Here is a 25,901-nt window from a genome sequence, read left to right as displayed (position 1 = left end):
CATTACATATGTGTGGGTGTGTATGCAAGCAAGCTTGCTTACAAATAACGTTGTTTATTTTATATGTAGGTTTATTTTCCATATGATATAAGTATGCGTTGGTTTCTCCGAATGCATCCGTTAGTTGAATAGTTGTAGTAAGTAACTGCATATATTTCTTTTCTTCATTTTTCTTTTTTTTTGTCTTATGTATTGCATATAGAGCATGCCGAAAGTTTTACATAGAGTTTTAACTAACTTAATTGCATAGAGTATTTAATAGTTAAATTTCTTGGGGTTTTCTTTGATTGTGTAAATAATTTAAAATAGTAATAGTATTAAACATTTCTGTTTTGTTTGTTTTTTTTTTTGTGTGCGTATTTTTTGTTTTGTTTGTGTGGGATTAAAACTTAACGGTAGGCATAACACTTAACGATTTCATAAAAATAAACGAAATAGTCTCAATAAATTTACATACATAATTAAATAGTTGGTAGTTTTTGTTGTTGTTGTTGTTTTTCGTATCTTCAGTTAAGGTAAATTGAGTGATTGTTTTGTCATTAATTGGGTTTGGTTCAATCTAGGTAGGTTGCTCTCATGGCAATGCCTTTGTTTTTTTATATGTATGTATGTGTAAAGTATACTTTATATGTAGATTATGTATGTATTGTTACATTCATTTTTTGTAGTACATATTTCACATATTGTATGGCCACTAACAGCGCTATTATATTAAATACGAATTATGCATGTCGTCTTAGCCATTTCCCATTCTTGTAGACGTGTTGGACAAATCTCAATGTTGCATGATTTTGCTGCGCGATGCGAATTTTCGCCACGAATTAGTTTCTTACCCCCAACAGGGACTTCTCGCCATTGTCCCCGACAAAAATAAAGTATGCACTTGTATATAGATATATATAATATATATATGTATATATTGTATTCAATGTATATGTATATATTATTCATTATTATTTATTTCTGCTATCAAAATGCCAACACAATGCACTCTGATCTTCTTCACATTTCCCCAGCAAAAATTCTCTCACATCGTGAGCAACGTTTGTTTTTTTGTGTGTGTATGTAAAAAATTATACATCTCCCTTCTGAAAAAATGCCAGGCAATATTCAATTTACATACAAAATGCTAGCCACAGCTCTCCTCTCGCTCTCACTTTACCTCTAAGGTCAGGGCCTTATAAAAAGCTGTGTTGCCAACGCGTGCTCCTCTCAATAGCCAATATCTTTTTGTTGTTGTCGTTTCGGTTTTATATGGAAATATTCTTTTTTTTTTTTTGGTTTTTTTGTTGTACAAATTTGCGCATTGTTTTGTGAGCTTCTCTTTGTTGATTTTTTTTGTTTATTTATTTTGTTTGGTTTTGTGCAAGTTTTCATTGTGTGCTTTTAGGGGGCGGGGACGGTTGCGGGGCATTAACAAATTACATGTTCCTGCATTGAGCGCAAACGGATCGAGCCTTTGTATTGTCACGCACAAAATCATGCACATTGAATTTTCCATCATCGCCATGCTCGTAGCCGCGACTCTTCAGCTGCCTATCGAAGGGGAAAGAGAGTGAGAATTTATCATTAGTTGCGGAGTAAAGAAAAGTAATTAAATTCTATGGCCAACTTGAAAGTTATCATCATGTCTGTCGCTGTCTCTGTCGTGTGTTGAGTTAAGTTTTTGTGGCAAAGCAACTCTTTCTCTCTCTCTCTCTCTCTTGCTTTCGCTTACCTGGCGACCGCTGTGAATGCCAGCTCCACATTGAGTCCCGTCTTGGCCGATGTCTCCATGAACGGCACATTGTGCTCACGTCCAAGTCGTTCGCCATCCTCCCGTTTCACCTGTCGTTCGCTGCTGCTGCAATCGGCCTTGTTGCCTAGTGGAGTGGGAGTGGGAGGGACGGAGAAAGTGATTCGTTTGAAAAGCGACAAAAGTTGCACAAGTTTTACACTTGCAATTCAATTAAATGGCCCAACAGCTCTTAATCAAATCTATTTGGTGCAGCCTTTTCGAAACTCAATCTCACCTATTAAAACGATGACCACATCCTCCTGTGCATACTCTCGTATCTCGCCCAGCCAGGCGCGTATATTATCGTAGGTGGTCTTGTTGGTGACGTCGTACAGCAAGAGCAGCGCTAAAAATGGAGGTGAAGTTGTGTTCAAATCGAATCAAATACAACTAAAAAAGCTACAGTCGAGGGTGTTCGACTGTGAGACACTCGCTACCCAATTTGAATAAAAGCAAAGCACTGCGATATTAATTTTAAAATATACCAAATTAATATACTGCAATATATACTGAAATATACCAAAAGCCATATTTTGTATATCGATATACCATTGTAATCAAAATATACCATATTTGGTATATCACTATACCGTAACAATGAAAATATTCTATATTTGGTATATTAATGTACAATATTTGGTATATCATTTGATATAAAATATAGCATATTTGGTATATCAATATACTGTCACAATCAAAACATACTATATTTGGTATATCAATATAATATTACAATGAAAATATACCGTATTTGGTATATCATTTGGTATAAAAATATACTATTACATTCAAAATATACCATAGTGCACATACTAAGATCTGCTTGCTTAGAAACATAACAAGTGCTGCCGAAAAATATTATAGTTCTATCTCTTATAGTATCTGAGATTTAGTATTTTACACGGACTGACGAACATGATCAAAAATATATATACTTTATAGGGTTGTAGATGAATCCTTATGTCTGTTACATACATTTCCTGCAGGCTCAAAGTTAAAATACCTTTCTACCCTAAGGTTAGCGGGTATCAAAATGTAGTCCAAAAGTGCAGCAACAGCTGGGCACTAAGTTAGTCAGTTTATCACTCTGTCAGTCACTCACTCCGTCACTCAGTCCATCACTTACCATGTGCATCGCGATAGTAGGCGTGCGTCACGCTACGGAAACGTTCCTGGCCAGCTGTGTCCCAGATTTGCAATTTGACGCGCGTGCCATCGACGACGACCACTTTGTTCTATCGATGTTGCAAAGTGAGTTATGCAGCAGTCACATTTGTGTGTTATGCAAAAAGGAAACGTTGTTGTGTCAATGAAAACGCAATTGTTACACAAAATGCAATTAATTAACGAATTGTTGTTCTGCATGCCAAAGAGTAACACACAAAAAGATCAAGAGAACGAGCGAGAGCGTGAGGAGCAAAGCGGGAGGCATTCAATATTGCGTATACGCAATGCTGTACAGAGCATGCAGACAGACATCAAATACACTCGACAAAAACAGTAATACAATTACAGGTTAGCTGTGTAGGACTTTTAATGATATAAGGCAACGACTTTGTGCCTGCTGCCTGCTCAATTCAACTTCGAGTAGCCTCAGACAGTCAGTCAATATAATAAATGCTCAACAACTGTGTGTGTGTGTGTGTGCGAGTGTGTGTGGCAGCCAGATTGAGTCTTATGTGTGCAGACAAATAAAAACGAAAAGCCAAAAAACGATGATAGAAAAAACAAACTTCTAGATAAGTAAACACAAAGTCAATGCACTGCAACTTAAGACGAACATTTACGGGGAGGGAAAATTCATTTGGAGCGTAGGTAAATAATATGAATCGCAGTGAATACACATACGAGAGTACCTGGAAATATATTTGATTTATGCTCAAAGAGTTGTTGACTGGCAAACATTACTAAAATATTGGTTAAGCTCTAAATCTCATTTATTATTTAGTGCTTTAATTTGCACAAAACTGCAAATCTTTATCAAATATTTATGATGCGTGCTTTAAATAATTAATGCACTTTCGCTGTCAATTGCTGAACTTGCAAATTAGCTCACAATTATTTGCAATTAAAGTAAAATAAATTCAATTTACGATTCTTGATAATTCAATTATATAAATTGCAGAGAAACATTTGCTGAGCATTGTTTGGATTTTAATAAATTGCTTCGCTTTAGAAATCTGCGGATATATTTTAGTTAAGCATTAAATACATTATTGCGTTGCTTTCAATTTGCCGTCAAGACAACAAATTGAAAAGGCAGCAACAACAGCAACAACAACTACAAAAAAAGGACGTACAGAATTTAAGGTCAGTCGGAAATCATTTAGGAAGATTATACGTAACCACAAAAAAAAAAGAAGAATATACAGCAAAAAATAAAGGAAACACGTTAGGAAGCTGCAAAATCAGAAAAAGCGGACGCACTTATCCACACAAAACGGACTAAAAAGGATGACCAAAGGGGAAGGAGAAGGGGGAGCAAAGTTAATGGGCGACATGGCAAATACTTGTAGTTGTATTATTGTTGTTTAATAAATTTATGTGCCATATGAGCCACCAGCAATTTCTACGATAATAAAGCCCCTCAGAACTTGAAACAAAAACCTCACAATAATAAGCATGATAAAAGCAACAACAGCAACAACAACGGTAACTTAAATACGAGTAACAAGTGTACAAGAACGAAAAACACACACACATACATATACACACATGCTGAACACACACACACACACTCATACAAAGAGACAACACCATCAACAAGTCCTTTTCAAGTTCATATGCTTTTTAATAAATAGCCCCAAGGAGCTTAGCCGCAGCGAATGCTGGCAAACTGCTGGGGCAAGGGTGCAGCAACCCCCAAAGGGAGACTGAGAGGGAGAGAGATAGTAGAGAGTGGGGTAGGGGGAGGGGGAAACAAGGGACAAGGCTTGAACACGAGTTAAGCAGGCGGTAAAATGTTTCGCTAAAGCGCAGAGCGCCACAGCAGCTGGAAATCATGAAAACCGCAAAGCAAACAGACAAAGAAACACGCCACAAGAGAGTTTAGACGACACGCAGATACGCTGCAACAGGATTACAAATAAAACGTATACTTAATGTGTAAGTATACTTAATATGTACGTATACTTAATATTGCAAAAGTTTTTAATTAGCATAGCTGCAATAGAAAACCGTTTTATTAAATGTTAACAGCAACTGTTAAATGTTAACTACAACTGTTAAATGTTAACTACAACTGTTAAATGTTAACATCAAATGTTAATTGTAACTTCTAATTATTAACAGCAACTGTTAGTTGTGCCGGTTAAGCATTAACAGCAACTGTTAAACGTTAACGGCAATGTTAAAAGTTAACAGCATCTGTTAATTGTTTGTAGCAACTTTTAATTGTTAGTATTTATTATTAACAGCAACTGCTGAGTGTAATTCCTAAATGTTAACAGCAACTGTTTAGGAGTAACTGCTAATTAACGGCAACTGTTAAATGTAACTATTTATTATTAACAGAAACTGTTAAGTGTAACAGTAAGTAAACATTTAGTAATAGATTAAGTAGTAAGCTTAACTTTTAAACTGAGACACCAATTAACGTTTAACCCAAAGCAGGGTATAAGCACACACAGAAATACACACAAAGCAAAGGGAATTTCGCTTAGGGGAGAGGGAAGAAAACACAGTTGTTTGGGCTTGGGAGTCAGGTTCAACTTGGGCAGCAGTTATAACAAGAACGAGAACAAGAACAACATAAACCGAGGAACACACAAATAGACAGAGAGAAAGAGACAGAGAAGGAGAAGAGAGTAAGAGCGCAAATGAGGGAGAATGAAGACAAGATGAATAAGTTTGATGTGAACGCAGGTGAAAATCGTATTCGCATAGCCTTGACAACTGTTGACAGCGTACAGACAGGCAAACAGATAACAGCGAAGACAACAGGGAGAGAGACAGTGATACAGAGAAAGAGAGAGAAAGAGAGGGGAGACAGAGTGTAAGTATAGTAGACACACACATATAACAATTAGTAAGTAGTACACAACAACAACAATAATATGAATAACAACAACATGAATACAGACAGAGACACACACAGAGAGAGAAAGAGACAGACAGAGAGAGAAAGAGACAGAGACTGTGAGAAATCGCTTACCCTAAAATCAATGCCAACTGTGCTCAGGAAATAGCTGGGCACATAGCGACCATCGCGAAATCGAATCAACAGCGATGTTTTGCCCACTCCCGAATCGCCCAGCATTATGACCTGGCCAACAACAACAACAACAAATGTATGTGAGAGTGTGTGTGAGTGAGTATTACACATATGTATGTATGTTGTGTCTAATTAAGGTGACTTCTGCCTATTCTACAAATACTCATATTTAATGCATAGCTTATGAGAACTCATCCTGCCACTTGCCAATTGCCTCATGCCATTTGCCACTGCATAACTCTTGTGGTTTCTTTTGATTTTCAAAGCTCTTTCGGTGTCGTCTTCTGTTTGTCTGTTGACTTCAGTGGCAAGCCAAGCAAAATGAGATGCTACTACACCCAGGCAATTAAAACCGCACTCAACTGTTATTTGAGTATCGCACACTCAAATAACTGTATATAGTATATAAACTATACTATATAGTAACTACTGCTGCAACCCTCAGCGGTTGCATTACAAAATCTGCCCTTGAAGCTCGCTGAATTTTCTATTTGTCAATTGCACAAATTTTCCAGAGAATTTGCTTTGCATTTATATTATATGGTATTACTCTAAAATTTTTGAATGCGTCGACGACAACTTGGCAAAACTGAACTTTTAATAAGAATTTGACTGTCAATTGTTGCGCATCGCAACTTTATACTTAATGCCGCTCAATTTTGAATGTCTACAAGTCATACAACAATATTTGTGTTCTTCAGCGTTTGTTGAGCTCTTGCTTTTACTGCTAATGAATGTTAAGGCTTAAGAGCTAATAAAAGTTTATTTAGTTGTCGGGCAATTGACACACATGTTACTACATATATTTTAAAGCTGTTAAGATAGATTGTCAATTGCTGAGATGACTGATGGTAAATACTTAAAGTTATTTTTTTTATAGAAATTTTACAGTTTCTAACAGCTGTTAAACTTTTAAAACCAGCCTTATTGTTGTTGAAGTGACTACGTTTTTAAGGTCCCTAATCCTTGTAACTATTCAATTGTTTGGAATTGGATTACTTGTGTTGTGCCTATTTTATATAATCCCTTAAAAGCTTCCTCTTAAATTTTCGTGGCATGATTATTCTCGATAATTATAATTCCCTTTAACAGACTTATTCCGGAAATGGAATATTAGTGTTATACTTAATTTTATTCTATAATCCAAAACAACTGTTATACTTCCCAAACATGGTTGATGCTAGTACAATTACTTAACTTTTTCAACTGCTAATCATTACATACTTCACAAAATAGAGGGCTTATACGATTTCAATTGTTAAGGAGACGGATTACTTGTGTTATACTTGATTTTATATTATCATCAAAACAGGTGCTTAAGTTCACAAAAAAAGTTTGCTTTAAAAAGTTACCAAACTTTAACAGCTGCCAATCGTTGCAGTCTGTTAACATTTTTAAGCTGTGAAGATTGCAAAATATTACCGAGAAGGATTACTAGTGTTATACTTGATTTTATTTTATCACGCAAATGTTACAGTTTCTCAAAGATGCTAAATTTAATGATCCTTCTTGATTAAGTTACTTCAATGTATAAGCTGTTATACGTTGCAGTCTTTTAATAATAATACATAGAAATAATTATTACTAAGGTAAAGCTTTTATTATTCCTATGAACATATTATAATTTCTAATGACTGATAAAACGCAAAAAACAATTTTCTTGTCGTTACAAGCTTTTAACATTTATAATTTAACATATTAACAACTCTGTTAAACTGAATTTGAAATCAAATTGCGTCATTTCTCATAGTAAATGAAATCCGTTTATGCTCACAAGCTAAACTACATTTCATTAAGCTCCGCCACAAACTGAATTAATTGTATAAATCATAAGTGACAAGGGTAGCTCATATAAAGCTTATTCAAGCGGTTGTTCCCATTGAAATTAGCATTAACTACTTAATTAAGAGCTGCTAAAAGATGCACAACATTGTTGTTGTGGGGAGCAGAGGGGAGGAAGGAAACACCTTCCCCAGTCAAGTCTATCAGCCACAGCTAATTGTGCGCCTCAACAAATAGGCCAAGTTATTTGCATATTTCAAATTACCAAAGAGCCGCAAAAACTTTGCCATTTAATGCTAGATACACACTTGTATAAATATGTATTATGTATTTATATGCAGATCTCTCTACGTATATAATAAATGGTACTTTTAATGCTGGCATCTGGCAACTGGCAACTCATGCAAATATTTTTACTACCCAGGACTTTTGTTTGCAGCGCAAAAACTACGCAAGAAGCGCTTTAAATATGCGTATAAAAAAAATGAGAATAATTTAAATATGCAGCTGTTATACTTCTTATTCTTATACTCTTTCGTCTAGGATTGAGTCTAATGATTTTAAAGTTGAGATTGAAGCGGAGATGATGACTGTGATTTGGTTGTTAAGTTGAGCTAGGAAACTGGTTTTCTATTAACTTGTTAATTATCGAACTCTGTTCTGATTGTCAGCTAAACTTTTACCAATGATTAATGTCTTATCTTCATATCAGTAAGCCACAAAATTTGTGAATTTAAAATATTTACTGCTCAAACTCTTTCCTTAACATTCACAACAATTTAAGTTCCCTTGACTTTAACGCTTTCCTTTTCTACTCCAATTAAAGTGTATTTGAACGCCGCTTTTAGACTCCAACAACTTGTTTTATATTTTTTTATTCATATTTATATATAGTATATTTTTTTTATGTCTGCAGCTGCGTGCAGAAGGAAGTCGCAGCCGAGGCGAGGCATTTGTCATAATTCAAGTGAATTGCGCTAATGAAAAGCATAAGGCAGCAACTTGGCAGATGGTTGGCCTCCATTTGTGTTCCATTCGTTGTTTTTATTGTTGTTGCAAGGACACGTGCCACACAGCGAACTAAACTAAAGTGACTCTGTGCCCAGAGAAATTAAGACTGTGAACAAGCAAAGCATCACACACAGACAATGGCAAAAGGGAAGAGCATTTAATTTCCTCTTTTGTCACTTTGCACTTTATTGAATTTTATGACTTTATTTTTGAGCTTCTTATGCAAATCCCATTGTAATCGCGCATCAACGGCAATGCCATAAAAAATGCTCCCTGCAAAAGGAGTCGTAAAATTGTCAGTCAAACGGACAGACAGACAGACAGGCTGCCAAATAATACTATATACATATATAAATCAATTTGTGGCTCAGGTAAAAATGCTTTGAATACGATTTTCGGAGACTTGGCAGCTCCTTTAGCTTTAGCTTTAGCTCCTTATAAATACTTATAAATTTTAGGTTGTTGTTGGCACCTGATCTTTTGTTGTCGCCGTTTTTTGTAATGCAAATTGATAAATTTTATGCGGATTTGTCGACAAATGTTGCAACATGTCGACTACTGAGTGGGTGTGTTCAGTGTATTTGATTGTGTATTGTAATGTGTGTGTGTGAGTCACCTTGCCCATGATATCAAAGTCCTCGTCCTCATCCTGACCGGGTGCCGAGGATATCATGCGTATTAGAGCACGTCCTGCCGATTTGCAAAGCGTTGCTCCAGCGCCATCATTGCCGGGTCCCACAGTCGAGGCAGCAGCATCGACAGCAGCTCCGCCTCCGCCAGCAGCAGCAGCAACTGTGCCACCTCCTCCACCTCCAGTATCGAGCAACGGTTGCTGCTCGGCAGCTGCTGTCAGACGGATGCTGCTCAAAAATCTACTGCTAAAACCATTGCCAATCGATGTCGACTGCTGTTGTGTGGATTGTTGTGCTGATTGCAACTGCTGTTGCTGGTGTTGTTGCTGCTGCTGCTGCTGGTGGAGATGATCGCGATAGAGCTGCGATGGACTCATGTAGTCAGGCAGCAACGGCTGCTGTGACAGCGATTGCTGACGCTGATGCACAATGACGCTGGGACGTCGCTTCGGATAGCCATCATCATCGGAATCATCCGAGGCAATGCCATTGATCTTGTCCAGCGTTTTCACTGGCAACTGCCCTGGGGTAATGTGCTGCCAAGTGGGTTTGACCAGCGATTCGCGGCGCGTGGGCGAAGCACTGCTCAAAGATGGTGCAGTGACCAAAGATGGTTTTCGTGTTGCTCCAGTTCCGCTGCTGCTGGCAGCAATCGAATCGCTGCGATAACGTGTCTGCTGACGTCGCATCTTATTTGAAACCGTTCAATGTATCTGCTTATGATTTTGTGGCAAGAAAATCAATAAACTAACTGTTACCCATCATCGTCATCATCAGCGACAGCCGAAGAAGCAGATGATGAAGGCATTGATATCGACAGGAGGGCCGTAAAAACAACCCTCGGAGTGAAATAAAGGCAGCTCTTCCCTACTCAACGCAACTCAACTCAATCGAAATCCGGGTGCAAAGTTTGCTTTGCTGAGGCAGCGCAATCAAAAGGCAAAAGCTGAAGCTGAAGCGGCTGTTTGCCAGCAAAACTTTTGCCCCGAAAACTCATTAAAAATCATAAAACAAAAAAACAGAATACGGCACGCAAAAAAAAAAAGATGTACAAAAGCAAAAACCGATGAGAAACTGAAGACAAAATATATATGTTATGAATGCCTAAATATAAACACAAACACTCCCTCTCTCTCTTTCTCTTTCTCCTCTACTCCTTCCCCGTGTGCTTGCTGCTCTGTCTCTTTCAGTTTTGTAGTATTATATATTGTATATATTTACATCGTAATATAGCTGTAAATTTCATTAGCCCGCCAGTTATAATTTACTTTTGGCCAGTTGAAAAACAAATTACAAACTCACAAAATTCCCAAACGTAACAGAACAAGCTAGCATTCAACTTTAAAGAGACGACGACGGCGATGGCAGAGTCACAGGTGCAAATTGAATATAATTGCCTTGCCAACGACAGAGACCCAAATGAAAACCGAAACCTACCGGAGCCAAAGCTGTCCTCAGGGCCAAAAATGGCTGACATTGTCGTTGACAACGCGCACACACACACTCGCATGGTGTGGGGTCAGATTAGAGTGTGAGAGGAAGAGGAAGAGACTGGGTCGTGACCACGCCGCTAAATCAACAGTTGGTGTTGCGTGTACCAACCACAAAGCCAAACAACAAACACGCGCGCCTCTGCAGCCAAAAACACACACATACACACACACACACACACGCAGAAAAAGCTCAGAGCAACATTTCGGTTAATAATGAAGAACTGCAAAGGATTCGAACTAGCACGCGTGGGAAGCCAGCAAACAAACACAAACCACATTATTAACGTTTGGCCAGCCGAATAGTAGCTATTAATGCATAAACCTCTTAATTTCCCTTTTATACGCAGTGCCACGCCAAATGTTGCATACTTTTGCGCGCAGCGTGTTTGACATTGAAATCTCGCACAGGGTGACTCTTCAAATTACGCGCTTTAATTGTGTTGCATACTTTTGGGCAGCAAAATGAATTGCTTATTTAATATGGCATACACAGCTGCGTTGATTTCAATATTAAAACATATTTGCACCAGTTTGGCAATATTAATTACGACCGAAATGATTGATAATAAAAATTTCGACTGCATTTTGCGCAGTAATGAGGAGCTTATATTTGTTTAATTAGCAACAGTTTGCGTAATTGAAGCATACGTTTGAATGAATTGATTTTTGATTTCATCTACATTTCGCATATTTATACAGAGTATTTATTCTTTAATTCCAATACCTAGTTACAGAGTATGTCTTTATTACCTCAAACCATTTTCGTCTGCATTCCAAGAATTCCAACCTGAGTATCTGAATTCATATTTATAACCAAATTATAAATCTAAACACACATTTTTGCTTTGCTTTCTGTGTGCTAAGAATGTTGAAATAAATCTTAGCAACTATCGATTTAAATTAAAATTATTCATCAGTATAAAATAACATGAATTTAAATATGGTCAGATTTAATATCTTCCTTCTACTCAATTTAATTTATGAATCAAAAATGTTTAATATTTGTTTCTAAGTCTTATTTTCGCATTCTAATTATAATTTCATTAAAAATTCCATCGGTATCAATAATTCAATCAAAGCTAAAGCCATTTTCATGGTGATTTTAGTCAGCATTTCTTAAAATGTTCAAAGCGTGAGTCTAATTATATTTGAACATGAAATTCCATCGACATCTATAATTGTATCAATTCTAAAGCCATTTTTCATGGTGTCTGGAGGTTAATGCGATTTGCAGTCAAAACAAGCAAATGAAAACAAGATGAAAATGTCAATAGTCGGATGATGCTTGGCATGCATAGAAATTTTTGCACAATTTTCCGAAGGTCAACTCTTTGACAAAGCAAAAGCTGCAGAAGCTGGAAAATCAGAGACTACTTTGGCCATGACACGTTGCCTGCACGTTCTGCATTCTCTTCTGTGAGGCAACAAACAGCTATTCACCTTTTTAGTTGCCGGGTCGCAAGTCAATGTGCCTTGTGCGCACATTAAAAACGTTTTATGTAGCAACAGGATGGCTGGCAGCCAAGTAGTAAACCAGACTCGCAGGCACTGAACCAGCCAAGCGCAACTGGCGTCTTGTCTCCACCTGTCTGGGATCCCTTCCCCTCCTGACCTTTCTCTCCCATCTTCTTAACCGTCTGGTAATTGTCTTGAAGTTAAATCCAACTGTCCGACTGCCTCTTAAATGCTAGTGCACGGCACGTGCACAGCCTAGATTATATTCGGGATTTAGGTGCTACACAGCGAGGGAAAACTTAAGCTCTTGCCAATAACTATTTCATCTCAAAAATTAAAAACATAAAAAAAACTGTTTGAGGCTTATTATTTGATTGATTTTAAGTTAAATTGAGGGTTGCATTTTACGGAGTATTTGTTATTTGTTACTGACATTTGGATGTCTAGTTTGGAAACTGTAAGAATCATAATTGGAATGATTTACAATCTTATAAAACATTTTAAACTTTTCTATTCTACTAAAATATGATTTATATAGTTCAATATTATTAATAAATGATAATATTTTAAAGTTTTGAATTATCATTTATTATTAATATTGAAGTATAAAAAATATTTTAGTATTATAGAATATAAAATATAACTATATTTCAAAATTATAACTTAAAATTCATTTCAAAAAGTTCCGAAGCAGACACAACAGTTTTTTTTATATACTCGTATAATATAAAGCATTTCCCATTTCTTTCGATTATTACAGATTTACTAAATATAAGAAACAGTTAAATTTACTTTATTATTGGAGAATTCTATGCGAAGTTTAAACATGCAAGTGGAAGAACAAATAGGTCTGCAGCTTTAATTTAATTTGCCATTTTTCTCACCGAGCAGCGCATGTTGTTTTATGTTATTAGTAAAGTGATAAGAACGAAAAGGAATGCAATGAAAGCGTGGCTTAATTTGTAAGCCGATAGCACTCGTATCATTCCCTCATTCAGGGTTAAGGGACACACTTTATTAAAACAAAAAGTATACATTACACAATTAGAACGTCGACCTGAGCAGCAAGACGAAAGTTTTGTGTCAAGTGTTGCTATATTTACACTAGATGCCTTTATGTTGAATTCCAGTTTGAGTGAAAATTTGTAGAGTAAATAATTTTACGCTTGAAATGTGATATGAAATGATGCCCAGCAATCATCTATGCAATATTAAATGTAAATTCTTAAATTTGCATTCTTTTCTCTTCTTTTTGGGGCTTTTGCAACCCTTTTTCCTTTTTCGAATTTTATTCAGATTCGCACCCCAAATTTTGTCGACCCGTAAAATAACCTTTCAGCAGCAGAAGTGGACGACGCCAAGCAAAAATTGATAATATAATCAAGCTACTAACATTGTCAATCATTATGTGCCGATAACAAAAGTTTTTAATTGGGTTGTGCTTGCAGCATTTTCCACGGAAAAGCGACGGTGTCAAGTGAAAAGTTGCGAAACGAGAACGACAACGAGAACGAAAACGAGAGACAAACGCTTGAGTGAATCAAATGGCATTTTGCAACGTTTTTTCTCCAATCGCCTTTTTGCGTAATTACATCAATAATCGTATCGTACTCTCGTATAAGGCACAAAAATAAATGGACCCTCAGATCACGGCCTGTTGCACAGAAGAACACGCAACACGCAACAAGGTGGGTTTGGTTGTGTCAAAAGCCTACGCAAAAGGCGGTTCAGCTGCTGGCGACAAACACGCACACGTCAAAGTTACAAATACACTTCACAAATAACAAAAAAAAAGTATGTAAGATAGCTACAGGCAAGTGTGGTCGACTGTAAGATACTCGCTACCCATTGTTTAATAAAAGCAAAATGTGGTATTAGTCTTAATATATACCAAAAAATGACTGAAATGTACTGAAGACAATATTCAGTATATCAATATACTATTACGTTCAAAATATACAAAAATTCTTAAATATAACGAAGACTGTATTTGGAATATTAATATACTATTACGTTCAATTATATAAAAATACTAAAATATGCCGAATACTATTTTTGGTGTATCAATATATCATAGAGTAAAAATTAAGACTCAAATCAGGCAAAAAATAACAAGTGCAAAAAACTGTAGCTTTACGGAGACGGACAGACAGACATTCAGACAAACATACTTGATCAAGAATATATATACTTTATATGGTCGAAGATGACTCCTTTTGCCTGCTACACACTTTTGCTGGAGGCACAAATTTATAATACCCTTCTTCCCTGTAGTTAACAGGTATAAAAGGAAAAAGGGACACATTGATGGGTGGCTGAGTCTGGGGTTGATTCATCGACATACATACATACTCTCAGACACATTCAATCATGCGCTCAATCACGCAACTAAAATGAAGGCAAAGTGCGCAGACAACAGCCGCAGAGCTGCCAGACAATGGCTTCCTGATTGCATGGACAGCTTTAAGGAAATAACCAGCACACACACACATACAATGCCATGGGAATGTGTGTGCGTAGGACGTTGTTGTGATTTTTAACAGGAAACTGGGCGAAACTGGACAATCGACAGCTTCACGTTGATGTGCGGCTGGCGTAAAACATTTTATGGCACGAATGAAAGTAATGAAAGCCACTCAAGAGCAACAGCAATAGAGCTAGGAGGAGGGAGTTAGGGAGATAAAGCATAGCGAGCAGACCTAAAACCCAAAGATTTGTATAAGTAATCGGCTTAAATTGCATTTGCTCAGCACAGCACAGCACAGCACACACAAGTTGTGGCAGCCAGGGCCATGGCCCAACCTAAATCCTCTTCTGCTGGACTCGCTGCCTGTTTTTGCATGTATTTAAGAGAATGTTTTATAATTGCATGGAATGCAGGCAACTAACCTTGAACCTGAGCAGGCAGGCTTAAGTATCCCCAATCTATCCACGTGCATTGTCTTAGAAAAGGGGTAGCAACAACAACAACAACGAAGACTTCGACTCCGACGACAACAGCCACAAGCTAAACAGGAGCAATACAAATTGACCTTCGGCCATTGAAAGCACTTCAAACTGATGCGCATATCATCAACGCCTGCCAGTTTAATTAATGCGCATTTGAGTAAGACAAATGCTAACGAGAAAGGGGACAACACATCCAAGGCAGCAAGGATACCAGAGAAGATATGCAACTGCAGTTGCCAAATGGATTATTTTGAGCTCAACAGGATTTCTAAGCATCTCTCTCTTCGTCAGAAATATTGTCGTTCTTAAATAACAAAAGGCAAACCAAAGCAAAGCAAAGCAGAACAGAGCAAAGCTTTAAAATTGCTGAGCACAAATCAAAAATAGATAGCATACTTTTATGGGCACTTCAAATGAAAGCTCACATAAATCATGCCTCTTATGAAATGCAATTGAAACTCGATACTCCAAATTCAATCGAATTCATTTTGCTTTTAGAAAAACAATGCTGCAGGTTTTAATTAATTCTCAGAATTTGTGAACAAAGCTTCAGTTTATTAAAAAGTAGTAATTCTATCATATTCCCTAATTATTAATACATCTAAAATATTCCAAAAGAAAAAAGCAAAGCAAATTAATAAAGTAAAATCAATTTCTATTAGTTACGTTTAACGTAAATTGTTTTCGTTTATTTTTAAACGCGCACACGGGGCTGCTCCAGTTACCCAGACACTACAACAGACCGCCACACACACACACATACACGCACGCACACACACACATTGACAGGGAAGCCTCCAAAAATAGCTGTAAAAAAATGTTGTTAAATTGCACGAATATTGTGCGCTTGACGCGACGCGCTCAAAAGTATGCAACAGTAAATTTGCAGTGCCAAATGAGTGTGCGTCTAGGTATGAGTGAGCTGCACTTATGTGTGTGTATGTGTGAGTGCTTTATAAGTCTGGCATAGAACAAGGCTAAAGAATGGTGAGTAGTGTTCAAAGCGTTCGCTTTCACTTTACATTTTCCAAAAACGCAACGAAAACTTATTTAAAACTCTGCGCACAAAAGACAGTCAAAAACACACAGTTTGTGTGTGTTGTATGCAAAATGAAAACTTTTTGGGAGAAGCGCGACCGAATGCTAATCGAAGCGTCAACGGCAGCGCACAAAACTAAACTGAGCACGCAGCGAGAAGCATCTGAGGCAGCAACCGCAGCATCCCAAACGTTTCAAGTCCTTTCCACAGTTTGTCGACGAGTCAAGTTCGTGCAACTTCGGCTTTTGGCTTTGTAACACACAGACACAGAGACACACACACATGCAAATACACACAGAGCATACACGACACAGCCCTGGCCTAGAAATGCTGCCAGCCAATGTCGAGCACGCGCCGAGGTTTGACTACTAAGGGATAACAAGAACAAGAGCGGGGTGGAAGTATCAACGAATGTAGAGCAGGTGGCAGGTCGGCTTCAATGGCAAATATAACTGTTGCACTTGAACTTCATTGCCTTGACGGCCATCGGTTGCTGCTGTTGCTGCGACTGATGCTGCGGCTGCTTCGTGTCGACGTGACGCCTCGTGACAGCAGCTGCGAACAGCTAGCTGTGAGCTATGAAAGCTGTGAAAGTGAAAGCCGGCAACAGGTAGTGGGCCAAGGGTGAACAATAAAGATTCGTTGCCTACTTTGCGGGGCGCTCAATTGAGCTGTCAACTATGCAAATTGTTAATTAAATATTATTTCAGTCTTTTGTTATGCACATCGAATGGAAATAATGTTAACTTTTAAATAAAAATGAATTCAATTTAACTAATTATTGATGAATTGAACTATGCTTTAATCGATTTTGCAAAATTCCTTTTGATATTTTGATATTTCAAGTTAATTAAAGTTCTACTACCAAATATGTTAACTTCAGTTAATTGTCCATTTACCAGATTTATACTAGAGACTAAATCAAATCTTGAATGATGAATATAGGTCGCTTTATGTTCTAACTTTAGGGAATTGGTTCCATCAGATATATTACCATAATTTTTTCTCAATTATTATTACAATTAGTGCACATGTTTTCTTAGAAATATGATAATACAAAAATACAATTTATATATGCTAAGTATCCATTTTTTGTTATAAATTTTGTATAATACAAATTTATAACTTCTAGCATACATAAATTCTATTTGTATAATCAATTCAGAAAATGAGAATACAATATTTCCTTAGAAATATGACCATTATTATGTTTCTAAATTTATTGTAATAATAAATACTATACAATGTATAAATGCTGAAAATTCCTTTTTTCCATAAATTTGGTATAATAAGAAATATATAATATTCAGCACACATAAATTATATTAGTACAACCAATTTAAAATCAAATAAAGGTTATATTTCTAACTTCACTAATATTTAATATTATTATTTAATATCTTGACTGTTGTAGCTAATGTCATAAATATATTTTTCTCAATTCCTCTAAAGCAAAAATTTCAAAGCCACACGCACCATTTATTGAGTCACATAAATAATTAGAAGTGTTCCAAGTTTATTATCGCTATGGGAAGAGCGCAATGTGGAGCGATAAAAAGTGTTAGATTTTATTATATTAATCACAATTTTGCGATATTTTTGTGCATCACTGATGCGTGACATGACATAAATATTATGGTACGCCCACAGATACACAGACATATAGAGAGAGAGGTAGACCAAAGCAACTCAACCTCAACCTAAAACGCTCTGCGCTCCGTTACGAGGTTTATTTTTATTGGAGCGAAGCGGCAACAACAACAGCAACGTCAACAACAACACTAACACGAACAACAAAAAAGAACGACAACAAAATCAATGCCAATGCGCTGTGGAGATTTGTGCGTGATAAAAATAGACAACATAAAGTACACGAAATCGCGCCAAATGATTACCGACAACACACAACAATATGTTGCCTATTTGGCGTGGCACTAACGAAGCTCTTGCGGCTGCTGCTCAATTACAGTTAGCACACACACACACACACACGCACATACACACAGAGACATACAAATGTAGGCACAGGTGCAGAAGTGACGTACGCATAGCAAAGCCACAAAATGGGATTATGATTATATATGTATGTATGTTGAATGGATAAGCGTATTTTGGATGGTTTTTAATCATGCACAACAAACAAGACTTTGAGGGAATGCCAAGGATACAAAGGATAACACCATCCCACCCAATCAGTTAATTTCACTTACCGTCAGCGCAATTCCAACAGTGGCCGAGAATGAACCCAAGCGAAATTCACCCGTATTGTATTTGACTAGAAAGGAGGTTTTGCCCACGCCCGAATCACCGAGCAGGATCGTCTTATGATTGATGGTATCATCAAAGGGCTGCAGATTAGCGGTTGGCTGTGACTGATGCATGTCCACCTCGTCGTAGCGATACGACCGCCAGCCATCGTCGTAGTCATCCTCCAGATCGTAGTCCGCATTGCCGTACGCATACAATTGCATGGCCTCGCGAGACGGACGATATCCAGGATATCCGCTGGCAGTGCGCTGTACGGGCGCCATGATGGCATCGTCATGATAGTGATGGCTGCTCGTTAAACTTTGCTGGCTGCCTCGGTTGTTGTGATTTGTGTTGGGATGATGATGATGATGGTGCTGATGCTGTTGGTGTTGCTGGTGCTGGGAAATGGGCGCTGCGGGCGGATTGTAGCAGCCATCGCCGAAAGGACGACGACGCAGCTCTTCGATGCGTGCCTTTGTCGTTTCCGCATCCTCGAAGACATCGTCGCTCATGCTGCTCGCATCGTCGTGATGTGTTGTCGTTGTTGTGGTTGTTGTCGCCATTTTGCGTTTTGGGTTTGTGTCTTGGCTATGCGCAGCTCAACTGAGCTGAGCTTTTTCGTTGAGCTCTAGCAGTGCTTTAGTGTCGTGTAGAATGCTTTTTGGCGCTCTCTCTTTCTCTTTTATTGTTGTGCTTTCAACTCTCTCTCTGACGCTCTCTTTATGACTTTGACATTTGGCGACGTTTTGGCCGTCCGGTTTTATGGCACGTTTTCTGAATGAATTTGATTTTTGGGCTTTTCGACGGGGGGCTGCAGTGTGCAAGGCGGTTTGCCTTTTAATATTTATATGTATATATATATATGTATATATGGATGTGTGTGTATATATATGTATATTTGCTCTAAACTTAATATCCGAAATATGCTTAACAATATTGAAATTCCCTAAACGTATATTCGTTAGTTTTGTTATAAATTGAACTTTGTTTTATTTTGTCTTTTATTTGGTGTTTTGGTTGTTTGGTGTTTTCATTAAAGCCACTAAATAATTGTTAGGTATAAATTGTAACTAGCTAAACATATTGACTAACATTAATTTTGGGTTATCCGCTAATTGGTGCTGTTTTTATTATTTTATTCACTAAGTTAAGTTTGATTAATAATAATTTAATTTTTTTTAGTTTTGGTTTTGTTTTTGCAGATTGCACTCTGCTTGGTGTTTTGGTTAAAGCTTTATGTTGAATTGGTTTTTGTTTTGTTTTTTGTTTTTTTTTTTTTTGGTTTTTACTGTTTTGTGTCTTACTCTTTATCGAGTGCTTTCACGATTTTGCTTTAGCGAAAATATTGCATTTGGTTTGTTTTTCTTTCTTTCTTTTGTTGTTGTTGGTATTTCACTATCACAGCATAAATAAAAATGTCGTCAATGGCGTCGTCGACGTCGACGTTGTCGCCTGCGCCGCACTAATTAGGCAGCCACATTGAGCCCCCGGCCGCACTTCATCCACATCCACATCGACCACATCGACAACAACATCCACTTCATCCGACGATGCTGACGTCTTCATTTCTCGTTTTTGTTATCTGTCAAACGCAATAACGGCAATGGCATCCTGCCCGAGCTCGAGCGCGACAGCTAGTGCCATTCATCGACCCAATCTATGACGACAAAGCAGGCCCAATTGACAAGGGCAACAACAACATCGTATTACTCCACATCCTTTGTGGGTCATTGTGTGTGCGTGTGTGTGTGGAAGTGTCTGTGTTCTTGTGTGTGTGTGTGTGTGCAAGTGTAAATGTCGTGTAGCGGCCTGTGTTCACATTTTCGATTTATCAGCTTTCTTTTTATCCGTTTTGAGCACTTAACACTATTATTTAATTGATTTGGTCGTTTGCTTTTCGATTTGTTTGTTTTTTAGTGCAAAATATTTGATAACATTGTTGTTTATACAAATTTAGATTGGTATAAAAATCATTTTGCACACTAACACACACGTAAACGATGCAAATTTGATTTATTTTGCTCACTCTTTGAATTAGAGAGACCGAATTTATTGAACCCTAGAATACCGCTACACTTTTTTGTAGGCTCCTTTCAACTAGGCTCGTCAGGTCACATAGCACAGTCCTCAAAACATACAATCCACTATCCACAGCAAAATTGCCCAATGGGACCGATAAATTGTGGCGGCTTATCGATTATCTACTAGACTACCTGAGTGTAACCGTGTACGGTATATTTAAAAGTAAACATACAGTCCATTTCAAAATTGAAATATACCGAATGTAAGTAAACGAGTTTAAAAAATTGTAAATGTTGTAAATCAAGTGTAAAAAAAGGTCGAATTTTAAAGTACATAAAATTAGAGCAATACATTTTTTGCCTGAAGAACAAGAACCCTTTAAAAATAAATTTTAGTATATTTTGAAATTGAACAACTGCAGTCACTCTGATTTTCAGCTTTAACCACCACAGCCACATTGTTTTGCAGTCAGTGAAATGTCAGTCGCAATTTGTTTTTAAACAGTTTTGAGTTAAAAAAGTAAAAGATTTTAACATATATTGAGCTACAAGAATATTAGTTAAAGCACAAATCAATTGTTATTATTGTCAATTTCAACGGTGGAACAATAAAAGCCTCAAAATTGGTAAAGTGGACGGCAACACAATGGGCAACTCGGACGATCGCGTCTATGCTGCCGAGAAAATCATTCAGAAGCGCGTTAGAAAGGTATGTTCTAGAAAATCAACAAACAAAAATCAAAATATTAATAACAAGAACCACATATGAAAATAAAATGTGCGCAGCAAAGACACCACAAACATACAAGGTCACATGTCCTTCGAAATTTCCAGCAGAGGCTCGCATCGTCCATCTGCTGGCAGCTGCGCTAATGTCTCGTGCTGCATTCGACAGCAGCAGCAACCACCATTTGCGCTATGCGTGTGTGAGTGTGTTTGTATATGCGTGATGTTTTTGTTTTTGCTGCGCTGCGTTTCGGCATCGATGAAAAATCAATTAGTTCGCCGAGTGCGCATGTGAGTGTGTGTATGTTTGTGGTACGCGCCAAATGTTTTTGAATGCATGATGGATTGATCCTTTTACTCGATTGGAGATTGGAGAGTTTAAAGAGAAGTGTAGAGAATGCATTTTAATCAGCATACAAAACTCTTGTTGCAGGGTGTTGTGGAGTATCGTGTCAAGTGGAAGGGCTGGAATCAACGCTATAACACTTGGGAGCCAGAAGTGAACATCTTGGATCGCCGCCTTATCGACATCTATGAGCTGAGCAATAAATCCTCGGGTACGCCCTCGAAACGTGGTGCAGCGCTCAAAAAGAAGACAGAGAAGGAACCGGATCCAGAACCTGAATCCGAGGAGGATGAATACACCTTCACCGGCGATGATGTACCCGATAGCAATCAGACACCAACGACATCCTCTGCTGCCGTTGGCGATGACAACAAAAAGGATAAGGAAAAGAAGCACCACCACCATCATCATCACCATCATCATCAGCAGCAACAACAACAGCAACATAACATCAATTCGAACCAAAGCATCAAGTCCGAACGCATCAGCAATCGGCGTTCCGAATCGCCGCTAACGCATCATCACCATCACCATCATGAATCGAAACGTCAGCGAATGGATCATAGCTCCTCATCAAACAGCAGCTCCACCCACAATGAAAACAACTCTTTCGTGCCGGAGGCAGACACCAATTCCTCCAGTTCGGAGGATCAACCGCTCATGGGCACCAAGCGTAAGGCTGAGGTGCTCAAAGAATCGGGTAAAATTGGCGTCACCATTAAAACCTCACCAGATGGACCTGCAGCCAAGCCACAACAAACGCCTCAGCCAACGGACTCAACTACGCTGCCCAACAAAACGGAACTGCAGAGCACAGAAGCCGAGACGAGTGAATCATCATCAGCCGCCGCAGCAGCGGCAACAACAGCCCCAGCATTTGCCGAAGAAGAGGATGATGAGTCGTCATCTGTGGCGTCTGCAGCAGCGGCTGCGGCAACAGCGCCGCCATCGGAGAATAATAACATACCAAAATTGAGTGGCGCCATGGCATTAAGCCAGAAGCAACCATTGACGCCGCTCTCGCCGCGTGCATTGCCACCGCGTTTCTGGTTGCCCGCCAAGTGTAACATATCGAATCGGGTGGTCATCACGGATGTCACAGTCAATTTGGAGACGGTCACCATACGCGAGTGCAAAACAGAACGAGGATTTTTTCGTGAACGCGACATGAAAGGCGATTCCTCGCCGGTGGCTTAGGCAACGCTTTCTAACGCACTCCAAAACAAAATGAAATTGTAAATAGTTCAACAGCGAGTGAATCTCGATTTGCTAAATGTTGAAAAGCATTTTCTTTTTAAGTAAAAACTTATTTATTGTATTTATGTTTAGTCTAGAAACTAGTTGTTGTTTTATTACAATGTTTAAAAAAGCTCAGACCCACGATTGTTGAGCAGTCCTCAAACTTTAGTGACTGCACAACAATGCTGGGCATAAGACGCATATATAGTTGTATGTCTAGTAGTTTAGCAGAGTATATATTAATACCTATATATATATACCATATAGTATATGTATATATAATTATTTAACATATATGTATATTTTTCTATAAACAATTTGAATCTGAAAACAGAAAATGAAAAACCAAAACACACTCATTAACGCAAACAAATCCATGCGAAACTGAAGCAATTGCTATTACGCTTGATATACACATTTACATAATATTAACAAGAACATGAAAAGCAACCATACAAAATGAAAAAAAAAGCATAATTAACAATTATATACAAGTATATATAAATAGAAATTATATTAAGTATATTAGAATGTTATAAATCGGCAGAATATTTTTTTTATTTCATCATATTCTTAAATGTAAAGATTTGCTGATTTGAGACACACAAACTGATACAAATGATATAAAAATATATATATTATATACATATATACATTTAAGTAAGAATGCATCATATTAGATATTAGCTAATTGTAAACTACGCATGCATAATTTAATTTATTTTTAAAAATTGTTTAATTTTATGTTGTAAGATATGGAGAAATGTTGACGATCTATTCGGTTGTGCCGTGCACAGCTCAAGATTCCCCAAAATCGTAGATCGTCACTTTTCCACATGGTTAACAATTTCTTTTAAATTGTTCTGTACATTTTACATTCTGAATAAACGGACGACGCACAATGAACATTACGAATTTGATGATAATGATCCAAGAAATGTTTATTCAGAGCATTGTGTGCGTAGTATTTTACTATTATTATTATTGGTTAATTTTAGTTACGGCGCTAATTCCAAACATACAAAACTAACTCGCAAAAGTTTTCAATGTTTGCAATTTTATCCTAACATTAATGTTATTGCCAGTATCAAACGGTAATTAAACGTAAATAGAATCAACATGTTGTGTTTCGTTTTTATTACTCTTATCTTCTAAATTCGTTCGTCTTGTGGCCACAAATATCAATAGTCAAACATTTAAATATCAAACAATAGCTTAGCTAAGGGAGGGTTAAGTTTGTACAGTGCTGGGAGGGCAGTTGAGTAAGGATTTATCAGACTCTCATAAGGGTCTACATCGGTTAATAAACGAATTGATAATATGCGCCACCTTCTCGGGCTCATTGAGATGTACATGATGCGATCCCTCAACTTCTTGATATTCGAACAGCGGATTCTTGCGCAGCACCTCCATTGTGGCATCATAATATTTCTTATCCTCATAGTAAGGAGCCTGCAGAGCTTTGATAAACAGATGTGGCGCCTTAATACGTGCAGCCATCTCCAGCACAACTTCAAGTGAGAGAGTGTAGAACTGAGAGGTCTTCAGTCGATTATCCCGCGAAAAGTAATACTTGTGCGGCTCATGACTCGAGGGTTTAACATTACGCTGCAACAGGTACTTGCATGCCTCCATATCGATCGACTTGTTGGAGCCCTGATGCAGTCGTTCCACCAGTTGATCCCATTCATAAGCTGGTGGTTCGCCACCGCTGCGTAGCCTTCGCTCTAGCTTCATCGAACCCTCCAGACGTTCGGACAATGCATCCACAATTTGTTTACTATTGCGTATGGGTGGCTTAAGAATGTCGAGGCCAATGAACATATCCACTTTATCGGGGAACAGGGCACTGAACACAAAGCCATTGAACGAGCTCATCGAGTGACCCAATATGGATACTTTGTCCCAATTATACTCTTCCATAATGCGCAGAATCATGTGCACATAATCAATGGAGTGATACATTACGCCATTTGGTAACCACGATGACAGTCCATGCCCAGGTGCATCGATGCTGAGCAATGGCAGGTGATTGGGCAGCAGCGGGGCGAGCGTATCGAAGGTACCGGCATTGTCCTGCCAGCCGTGCATGGCCAGAATGGGACGAACATGCTTTGGGCCATACCATTTGCCTGCAATGTGGCCCCAAGGCACCGGGATGCTGACTTCCTCGTACTGCAAAAAAAAAGAGATGTTAGTATGATTCAACAAATATTAGTGATGATGAAATATCTATATGCGAATATAACTTAAGCGAAATTTACAAGAGAAAGTTTTTTAATACAACATGTGACGCTCAATTATTATACTAAATTCAATTTTTAAATATTTGCTGTAGAAGCGTGTGGTAATTGTCAACATAATTGTACACAACTAAAATGCTAATAAATCTTGCTTACGTTGTTTTCGCAAATATATCTCGATGAATATGGTGATAAGCTTAATTATTGACACAGCACAAGCACATTAAATTTTATGGACATTGTTTTCTATCTAATATAATAAAAACATACAATTAACAACAAATTTATGATTAACTAATGACGTTATTCCTTTTATTTCAAATATTTAACTGTGCCCATAATTTAGTTAGTCACTGTGTGTGTCACCTACATGTTTTGTGAGCGCCTTCAAGTTATTCGCTGAACTTTGACCGTGAGCGTGACGTAGACTTTGCTGTGCTCCACTTGCCAGCAGGCTCAGGAGACTCCTTGGACCCTTCATTTGAGTTTTTGTAGTGAGTATTACACTTTGTGTGTGCCAAACGTATTGAATAATATCACTGGCGGCAACAACTACAGCTAACGTGCACTTGCTCAAACGAAATTAAAACATATGATCAAAAGTGTATCAGTGTGCTAGTGATGGACCTTAATCGAATAGTGACGCAAAGAAAGCTGTGCCCCGACCCATAAATACCCTAGACAATATTCATTAATCTAAAAAAGTACAAGGAAGCAAGTAAATA

The 25,901-nt window shown here is 37.8% G+C and overlaps 3 protein-coding genes across 5 annotated transcripts; 1 reads left to right on the top strand and 2 right to left on the bottom strand.

Moving 5' to 3' along the window:
* Positions 1-167: 167 nt before the first annotated feature.
* LOC117568979 (ras-related protein Rab-26) lies at positions 168-19,684 on the bottom strand. Of its 3 annotated transcripts, XM_034249939.2 has the most exons (6): positions 9,400-10,126; positions 5,931-6,041; positions 2,904-3,012; positions 2,013-2,123; positions 1,718-1,862; positions 168-1,536 (listed from the first exon to the last, which is right to left on the bottom strand). In XM_034249939.2, the coding sequence occupies exons 1-6, from the start codon at positions 10,102-10,104 to the stop codon at positions 1,422-1,424; spliced, it is 1,296 nt and encodes a 431-aa protein (XP_034105830.1). In that variant the 5' UTR covers positions 10,105-10,126; the 3' UTR covers positions 168-1,421. The 3 variants fall into 3 exon arrangements, with proteins under 3 accessions (XP_034105830.1, XP_034105831.1, XP_034105833.1); XM_034249940.2 differs by lacking the exons at positions 5,931-6,041; positions 9,400-10,126 and adding an exon at positions 18,562-19,684; XM_034249942.2 differs by lacking the exons at positions 168-1,536; positions 2,904-3,012; positions 5,931-6,041; positions 9,400-10,126 and adding an exon at positions 18,562-19,684.
* A 1,385-nt stretch (positions 19,685-21,069) lies between these two features.
* On the top strand, positions 21,070-23,012 carry LOC117569164 (polycomb group protein Pc). Its single transcript, XM_034250227.2, has 2 exons — positions 21,070-21,331; positions 21,782-23,012. The coding sequence occupies exons 1-2, from the start codon at positions 21,269-21,271 to the stop codon at positions 22,889-22,891; spliced, it is 1,173 nt and encodes a 390-aa protein (XP_034106118.1). The 5' UTR covers positions 21,070-21,268; the 3' UTR covers positions 22,892-23,012.
* Positions 23,013-24,055: 1,043 nt separating this feature from the next.
* On the bottom strand, positions 24,056-25,781 carry LOC117569165 (probable serine hydrolase). The gene is made up of 2 exons (XM_034250228.2): positions 25,547-25,781; positions 24,056-25,108 (listed from the first exon to the last, which is right to left on the bottom strand). The coding sequence occupies exons 1-2, from the start codon at positions 25,655-25,657 to the stop codon at positions 24,215-24,217; spliced, it is 1,005 nt and encodes a 334-aa protein (XP_034106119.1). The 5' UTR covers positions 25,658-25,781; the 3' UTR covers positions 24,056-24,214.
* Between the last annotated feature and the right edge of the window lie 120 nt (positions 25,782-25,901).

This window comes from Drosophila albomicans, chromosome 3 (assembly GCF_009650485.2).
Source record: "Drosophila albomicans strain 15112-1751.03 chromosome 3, ASM965048v2, whole genome shotgun sequence".
Lineage (NCBI taxonomy): Eukaryota > Metazoa > Arthropoda > Insecta > Diptera > Drosophilidae > Drosophila > Drosophila albomicans.
Note: the sequence above shows the minus strand (reverse complement) of the source record. Positions and strands in the feature narration are given on the sequence as shown.

Coding starts and splice junctions, on each gene's coding strand:
- LOC117569165 (XM_034250228.2), bottom strand. CDS start 25,657: ATGAAGGGTCCAAGGAGTCTCCTGAGCCTGCTGGCAAGTGGAGCACAG. Junction 25,109..25,546: donor TGAAGGCGCTCACAAAACAT/GTAGGTGACACA, acceptor TTTTTTTTGCAG/TACGAGGAAGTCAGCATCCC.
- LOC117569164 (XM_034250227.2), top strand. CDS start 21,269: ATGGGCAACTCGGACGATCGCGTCTATGCTGCCGAGAAAATCATTCAG. Junction 21,332..21,781: donor TTCAGAAGCGCGTTAGAAAG/GTATGTTCTAGA, acceptor CTCTTGTTGCAG/GGTGTTGTGGAGTATCGTGT.
- LOC117568979 (XM_034249939.2), bottom strand. CDS start 10,104: ATGCGACGTCAGCAGACACGTTATCGCAGCGATTCGATTGCTGCCAGC. Junction 3,013..5,930: donor CAGTTGGCATTGATTTTAGG/GTAAGCGATTTC, acceptor CAACATCGATAG/AACAAAGTGGTCGTCGTCGA. Junction 2,124..2,903: donor CTACTATCGCGATGCACATG/GTAAGTGATGGA, acceptor CTCCATTTTTAG/CGCTGCTCTTGCTGTACGAC.